The sequence below is a fragment of the Halyomorpha halys genome, unplaced genomic scaffold (assembly GCF_000696795.3).
Source record: "Halyomorpha halys isolate HHAL.00 unplaced genomic scaffold, Hhal_1.1 Scaffold1155.1, whole genome shotgun sequence".
In the NCBI taxonomy this organism is placed as follows: Eukaryota; Metazoa; Arthropoda; class Insecta; order Hemiptera; family Pentatomidae; genus Halyomorpha; species Halyomorpha halys.
In genome coordinates this window covers 57,353-66,321 of record NW_027105200.1, presented here as the reverse complement: position 1 = coordinate 66,321, position 8,969 = coordinate 57,353, and the positions used below count along the sequence as shown (strand labels likewise).

At 32.5% G+C, this 8,969-nt stretch overlaps 1 protein-coding gene across 2 annotated transcripts in view; it reads right to left on the bottom strand.

The window, feature by feature from the left end:
• LOC106688558 (GTPase-activating Rap/Ran-GAP domain-like protein 3) overlaps positions 1–8,969 on the bottom strand; it is a gene marked incomplete at its 5' end in the record, with an annotated part of 122,599 nt that overhangs the window by 94,086 nt on the left and 19,544 nt on the right. For both annotated transcript variants that reach the window (XM_067049322.1, XM_014433067.3), the window contains 1 exon segment: positions 1,207–1,293. In XM_067049322.1, coding sequence (XP_066905423.1) covers positions 1,207–1,293 — 87 coding nt within the window.

Sequence of the window (8,969 nt, the reverse complement as noted above, 5' to 3'; positions counted from 1 at the left end):
TTCAGTGTAAATGACCCTAGTGGTCGAAACACTTAAATAAATAAAACAAACAAACAAATCTACTCTAACTACAGGGATGAAGGGTGACCGATACAAAACATTTATGGTTGAGGTTAATGAATTTTAATTCGGGATTATGAAAACTGCAGATTGATGACGATGATGGATGGCTATGGTGCGAATCAGATGTAAAAGGAAATTGAGTTACTCATGCATCCACGCTTCATTTTTCTTGTCTTCCATGTCCCTCCCTCTACCCTCTCCTTGGCGACCGAAGGGCTCTTCTGAAGTGTCCGTACTCACCCATGGTTTTATTTACAGAATAGAAGTGAAGAAAGAAAGAAATGCCTCTGGCCAAGGCTAGTTTGTTTCGAATCTTCCGTTTAAACGGAACACCTATCGTATATATGTTATGCGTACCTGAGAATTAGGCAAGTTTTATGTATATATTAATTTTCTGTATAAGTTTTAGATTTGAATATTAAGGGAAAAATGATCAGAGAAATTTGAGTGTTTGATTTTTTAAGGGTCTTCCGCTATAGTTTAATCTGCTGGCCCTTCGACATTCATCTTACGAATGTTAAAGATAGTATCTATGTTCATTTTGTTTATTCTTCTGTTTTTATATATTTTAAGGGAGTTTTTTTTTTTATTATTAATTTATTAATTTTATTTTAGTATGTATGAGATCATTCATCACTATTACCTATTGCCCACAACTGTGTGGCAGATTTTAATATCTATCAATAAATAAAAAGTATTAGTAAAAAAAATAGATAGTATCTATGTCTTCATGAGAAATTTCGTCATACCTTAACCCAAAAACTAAAATTTTATCATGAAAACAAATATTCTAATCCGTTTATATATACTATAGAATTTATATATGTATTTAGAAACTATTCCTCTGAATGTGTATGTACAGTAGTAGAGATTATCACATTTTTTGGATGTAAATAATTAATTAAAACACTAAGCAACATAAGTTACTTATACCTTAATATGAACATATGAATAAGTATATTTAAGTGCACAAATGAATAGGTGACATAAACATTAATCATTAATTTTTTAATAACGATCTTCGTAAAATGTAGAAAAAAAATAAAATTGTGAAAAAAAATAAATCAGATTTTCACTAATTTAATAAGGAAATGATTTTTTTTCAATGCTATGGAAGTCAATTATTATATAAAATTTCATCACCTCTTCTTTTCCGCTGATGGAGTCCCCACTTTCGACTCTGAATCTTCTCCCAATCGCATCTTGACCGTTCGCTTCCACCTGAGGTAACTGAAAAAAAAATTTCAAAATATTAGGATAATGTCACCATATAATGATAATTTAGTAAGTAATGAAAATAGTGTAATTCCTAGCTGGAAAAGGGTATGTATGTTTTTTTTGGTCTCGGAAAGTTTACTGTAGTAAATGTAATCGAAGGGGGAAAAAAGGACAGAAGTGAGTACTTATTTATGGACTTCACTCGGAAGAATCAGTGAGACAACAATATTTAGGAAAAATCTATTATCTATATACCACCAAGGTTCATGCAGATCCCTAGGACCACTGGTCAATGACAAGGTCTCTTCCTTTTACGAGGCACCAGAAAAACATTTGGAAAATTCAGACATTAATGTATATTGGGATTAACAAATAATCACGCATCACAGAGTATTGCATAATCGCCTGGACATTTTGATTTATCACAAACCAAATAGAATTACCAGTATTATTGATGTAGCAACCCCAAGCGATATCAATCTATTAACTGCTATGGCAGAGAATATTTTGAAAAACCAAGAGCTTGCCTTTGAGTTAAAATGCTTGTATAGCCTAGAAAAAGTACTAGTGACTCCACTCCGACAGTATTATCTTCCAACGGATTAATTCCGAAAAGCATGAAGGAAGGTACAGAAGATCCCGGAATTGATTTAGGATACTTAAAAATAGAAGTTCTGTTTGACCCCTACAGAATTGTATGGACATTTTTAAATAAGTAGAATAGACTAAAATCGCTTGATTTATCCCAGATATAGATATTATACTCCTCAAAGTTGAGAGAAATAAGAGAATAAGAGAGATAAAAAAATAATTTTTGTTTATTTTGGGACGAGTTCCTTAATATAATAATAATACAGACATTAAAAATTGTGCTATAGTGTCTTAGAGTGGAAAGAAAAATATTAAAAAATAATTTTAAATGAAATGTGTTTGGGAAAAATGTCCTCCCTTCATATTTGAATAGAATTCAAGAAGAATATGAAAATGCTGCCATCTAGTGGAAGAAAAAAGAAGAAGGCTAATTACCCCTTGAGAGTGAAGAGGTAATACAGACAAGTGAACACTGGCTGTCTAGGGCAATGATCAGTCAACTATTCCCCAGGATGAGCGAATAGGTTAATCAACACCCCCAGTAGGGAACGAAATCAGGATGAGAGAACTAGAGAAGAACAAGTCCTCACTATAAATCGACATCTAGTAATTGTAATCTAATTCATTAATGTAATCAACTATCAAAATTAATATCTAACACTATAACAATTTTAATCATATTTGGCAAACCATAACCAATTGTCATTAATCATCCAAAATAAAGGCATTTTATACGTTCATATTTATAAATACAATCCACTCCATTATTTAACCAAGCCATACCAGGATATAAAAATTAATATGGGTAATATCTCCCAACTTTTACATTCAAGGAATACCTAAGCAATACAAAATTTAACTTCTCAAAATAGCAAATTGGAAAAAAATATGTCAAATACGTTAACAGTACTTTTACAGTACATCAAGGAATGAAATAGTAGTAAAGATGATTGTGAAAAAAATGTATTCAATCTATTTTCAAATTTCGGTTAAATACAAGAATAATTTAACTTATTTTGGATTTTGATGCATAAGAAGTGAAGGAATAGGCGAGATTTGTAAGTGGGGTGGGCATTGTAGCGACGAATGAAAGTAAGGATAGAATTACAAGGGAGGAGAATCTGATAATAACAAGAAAGTGTATCACGAGAGTGAGTGGCTAATATGAATATAGCAAGTCAGGAGATGCACAATGGACGGCGAGATAGGAAGCCCAGAAATACTAACTAAGGTAGGAGGGATAAAACAACTTCAACTCTTCATAATATTGGGAGATAGAAGTCCACCCGGGGATCCCGAAGATGAATCGTTCAAAGAAATTAATTAAACGTTTTAGTATGACATAAGCGGGGATAGATCAATGGTAAGACACTCAGATACTAACTCGAAATTTCCGATTTGAATTCAGGACAGAGTTATTTTCTGACTCACTATAGTGAGTCATTCCTCTGGGTTTGTGAGACCTCCAGTGTCCACACAGGCTAATGAAGTGGGTACACTTAATTGGCTGAAAATCGGGTGGGGTTCTGACCAAATTAGATCCTTGCACAACCATTGACCTAGTAACTGAACTTCCTTACAAAGTACTGCACCCTTGATGGGTTGTAGTGGCACGGATTTTTTGTTTTTTTATGTATGAAATATTTAAATATAAAGCAATAGTTTATACTTTATATTATGTAACGGTAAATACAATGAATACTACTACATAACAGATTATTTACTTTGAGACCCCATGGCAAGTAGGGAGGGACCCCCAGGGACCGGCCACTTACTCTAAAAGCTAGGGCTGGTATTATTCAAGCTGTGAGGCTAACTCAGCGGGTGCTCCCCTAACACCCTTTCATCCTTAGGTTGGTCCGCACCTTAATATCGTGCAAGGAAAAACTATCTCTAGTAGTACAATTTTAGTATACGAATGTTGTAAATATCGAGTTTTTCGAAAAGCGCTATAACGATGTTGATTAAAATTGGTAAATAAGTGTACAATTAATTGGTCCTTAATATCAGCCAGGTCTTGTTTTCACTGAAATAGTTAAATAGAAGTGAAATGCCGATTTTTCCAAAATAGCTTTCTTTAAAGTCCCTTTAATTTGGTTTGCTTTAAATAACTAACCATTTCATACTTTTAGCAAAGAAAAGTGGTTAAATATAAACGAATTTTTTTTTTAATTATTTATTTATTGTAATTTACAACTGTACAAAATAATACAATAGGTAAATATGTAGTATGTTTCGTATACACTTGAAAATCTTGGGAAGGAACCACCCATTGGTGGTACTTCAAACATTAATTTAAACTAGAAGGTCTCGTGGCTATCTTCTTTTCAGACACCTCGGAGGATTATCAGGGATTGTTAAGGATGAAAGATTAAGAATTAATGGGTTAGGATGGTTAAGGAGTTTGGAATAAAAAGACGCATATCTGGTTTGGGTCAAATCTGCAACGAATGGGATGTTAAGGTCTTTATGAATGAGTTTATTTGTGACGTAATAAGGAGCATCAAGGATTTTGGATTGTAACGATTGGATGCGGGAAGAATTTGATGGTTTGGTGGAGCTCCAGAGCTCAATTCCATATGTCCAAATTGGTCTGATTATTGTAGTGTAAACTAATTTTTTGTAGTGAATGGGAAGTTTAGAGCGTTTGTCAAGTAAGTGTTGTAGCAATCGGAATCTACGAGCAGTTTCTTGTCGTTTCAGTTGTTGTGTGTGGATTCCAAGTAAGTCTCTAAACGAAAAATTAAAGAAATAAACACATTTCCGGAAATAAGAGTAGTAATACACACATTTTTTAAAACTAAAGACTTTAGACAAAACAAAAAATTTAACATGGAAATTTGTTACGGTTGTCACGGTTAAATAAAACACTGGAGATATCTGTATAGATAAGAGGGCATGGCTTAGAGAATGATACGGTTTGGTTTTTGGAACAACACGTTACGATTTATTCAATATTAAGTGGTTATATATAGTTTATCATGCCCAGTGTCTCTACTCTTTGTATTGTAAAACCAACGTATAAGTAATGTTATAGTTTTTTTTTTCCAACCTCCTAAAACAAATAAAAACAAACAAATTACAATATATACAAAAGGAAAATATATGTACATATGCCGGTGATATGTTTTTCTAAATTATGGCATCCTACTTCAATAGGTGGTCATTAACACTACAAGCGGGGATATAGTGCAGAGTGTGGCAACTTTTCTTCAGCACGTCCTGGATAGGAGAGTTAGCAGGGGTCTTCTTTATACTTCTGGGGAAGGTGAGACAGTGGCCGAAAAGTAGATAACTGACAACCCTGTGTTCTGGCAGGAATACACCCGAGGACTACTTGGTGTTTGAACTAAATTTTTTTTTTATTTTATGTTCTTCTTTTGTATAATGGTGTAAATTTAGTTAGTCAGATTAAGTAAGGGCATTCGAGTTAAGTGAAGGTCAATCTATAAGTTTAATTTTTTTTTTGTTTAATGAGATATTTTTATTCCCCTTTCCATTTTGTGTACATATATATATTTTTATTATTAAGCATTTGTTTATATAGCTCTGTTTGTTCTTTTTCATACATATTCACTGCTTTCAACTTGTTAATTTACTTTCTTTTTTTTTTGTTGTTCACTTAATATTACGTTAATTACAAAGGTGGGTAGGTATCATCCCTATTTTTGCTGTTTGTCTAGATGTAAACGTTTCGCCAGTGGTCGAAGTTATATCATGGGGATATTGGAGTGGCACCTAAGTAGCGACTTATTCTGAATTGTTTTTTCTTTTCCCCTATGGTGATTATCTCTTTTATTTTAACTCACTCCCTTCTCCGCTGAGCGTGGGAAAATATAATAGATAAATATATAACTAAAGATAAACCAAATTTTGTGGCTATGAAGACGTTGAAGGAAATGGAGAATGACGAAAATTGCATAAATAAAAGGTCTCTAATATATATACACGACATTCTACAAATTACATTGATAGCTACCTGCGCTCACGACATAGCCATAATTACTAGACATACTAAATCTAATACTTAATCTATCGCGCTCACTACTCAGACGAAATTTCAAATTGAAAACAAAATTAAGCACATACAAATACTTTCTAAAACCTGTTTATATTACTTCAGCAGCACAATGTATATGAGCAATAGCAATTAATATCACTCATAAAATAAACCGTATTATTCGCTATTATTTGCATTAATGCAACTAATTGGTTTTACTATGTATTGAACATTGCAACATTATACATCACCACCTGCAGCTTCCCACATTCTCAGATAGATATTCATATAATGTAAAGATATTGAATGGCAAAACTATCAATCTAAATAATTTCCATCTAATGTATTATTCATGAGTTATTTCATGTTAACAAATACTTTGTTAATTTGTTTAGCTTTAAGGCTTATATTACCCACTACCACTCCCAAATATATTATGTATTTCAATAGTAATACTAATTGATGAAGAAATCTAATTGGTAACTGGTAAACACGCTATGTCTTTGGAAAAGTAACCCAATTTTACTAGTTTTGTAGGACTCAATTAATTTGAATTAATACGAATAACTTTGTATAATTACCACCAGTAGTAGGGTTCCCAGACACAAAACATATGAAACGTATCAGTTTATTTTTATTAAGTTTTAATTTGTTTAACATTTAAACTTTGTTGAGGTAGTAATATAGTTTAACATAAACTTACTAAGCCCGCAAGAAAAACATAATTATAAATTCTTATGTATATGAAATTTACTTTAGGTAAAAGTAAATTTCTTAAGTACTTACTTAATGATAAATTAATAGGGTGTAAGCACTATAATGTATTTGTGTCTTTGTCAATGATTACATATTTTCGAGAATCAGCAGGAGGTTTTTGCTTCATCCATTGATTTTTTTTTTGTTTTTATGTTTAAATACGATTTAATTGTTTACGTCATTACTCCTTTTATCTTTTAAACTATAGTATTTTTTCTATAATGTTAAAGGATAAAGAAAATAATGAATATCCCAAGCAACGGATGGTTTTCAATACGTTTTCGATTTTCCACTGACAAAGGCAAAGCGCCTGGTGTCCTTTTATTTATAAGGAAATGCTGGATGCTGAGCCTGTGAGTAAGCTATTCCACTGTGAAAAATTGGGCGTCAAAGAAAGAGCCAACGGGAGATAAACGGTTTTTTAACTGAATATTGAATCACTTTGATGCTCCATTTGTATTGAATTCAATTTTCAATTGCAGATATTACGGCTGTCGATTGGAGTAGTCTGAATATTATTGTATTACTGACTAAACCGAATTCGAGATTATTTATTTTTTTCGTAACATTTAGGAACGGATTTTATAGATAAATACTAATTGTAAGTGCAATGAAGGCAGAAATTTACTGTAATAGAATAGTGTGGGATTACATCCATACTATTAAATATTTTATCCTGAATTTATTATTTGACAAGTGGATAGTAAGGGTTTGCCTCTCATTCTAACACACATACTCTCATCCTACCTGCCTGAAAATAATATTTATTTAAACTTTAATTTATTATTTTTTTATGATTTCGACAGCATTTCATTCTAACAGGATAATGAACATTGAAATTTCAAAATGGAATTTAATTCAACTAAAAATGATAATATCTGAACCTGAGCTAATTTCCTAAATATACTTTGAGAGTTAATTTTCTGATTCGTTTTTGTATTGTGGGGTTATTCTCATTTATATTAATAATTGGCACAACAGACGCATGTAGTGATCCTTTGCCTGCTCAGTCCCCACTGTTGGCTACATACCTAATGGATATCTCGTTTTCTCACAAATCCTCTTTTACAGTATCCTCCTTGCCTTAATTCCACCAGGATTCCCATGGTAAAGTTTTCTCGCTGTCATCGCTTCTTCCATTCTCAGAATTGTTCGAACCAGTTCATGTTCTGAACTCAAGAGAACTAGGACAGATAGGTCGCCGTACACTAAGTAGACTTCCTTATTTGTTCTCAGGCGGGAAACTTCTTCTTCCATTTTTGACCCTACTATCCGTCTTGGTATTTTCCTTTCGAACCGATCTATTTGTTGTGCAGATACCTTCGTAAGCGTCCATCACTTGCACGAAAATAGAGCAACTGGTCGAATAATATTCCTGTACAAACCAAACTTGGTAGCACGACTCGAAAGTATATTTTTCAGAAGGTTCAATATAGGAAAAGTAAGCTCTATTGACAACCATTAGTTTAGGTCCTATCCCCTCATCTTTATTATGGTTATCATTAACCTGGGAGAAGTGTAGCTTACTTAACGTCTATATTTTTCTAGTATTTCATCTGTTTTGTTTATACTTTTGTCTATCTTCTGTTAACCCTTTGTTTGTTTATGTTACTGTTTCTTCCACCTCCCATCTATGCTCAATTCAGATTTTCTTTGGTCTCATCGCAACGGTAAGAATGAGCATTTTTCTCACATGTAAACTCCGAATTTGACATCTCTTTTTTTCTGATTTCAGAATTTTGCTTACCTAGACACCTCCAGCGTTTCTTATTTTAAATCATGAGCCGAGGCATGAAGATCTTAGGTCTTTTACGAAGTCTGGATTCTTCATCCCCTGATAAAAGAGCTACAAATTACAATTTAATTTTCAAATAGCATTAAATCTAATCGTAAAGATTCTTGTCATCATAACATCCAATTATATAAAAAAAGTATAATTTTTCTTTCATGAGATTAATGCTTACGGGACACCTCCCAGGGAACAAAAAAGTTCCTGCCGGTTTAATTATGGGCCCCAGGAATGAACAGCGACCGCGGCCCCATCTTTGGGACCCGCTGTATATAATCAAGAAATATATAGTTTATTATTGATTATATAGAATGTGTAGCACTGTTGATTGGCAGTGATTTACTGTGATTATTTGGCTGAGAATGATTGAAAGTAAATTAAACTGAAACTTACAAATATAAGTCTACTCTTTTTATTTATTTTTTTACAAAAGAATGTTAAGCCTTGCTCTTCATTCTATGACCAAGAGTTAGGACATAGAACTACATGAGATAAATTTTATTCATTATAATTGTAATTCTGTAGTTATGAATAAAATAATTATAAAAATAA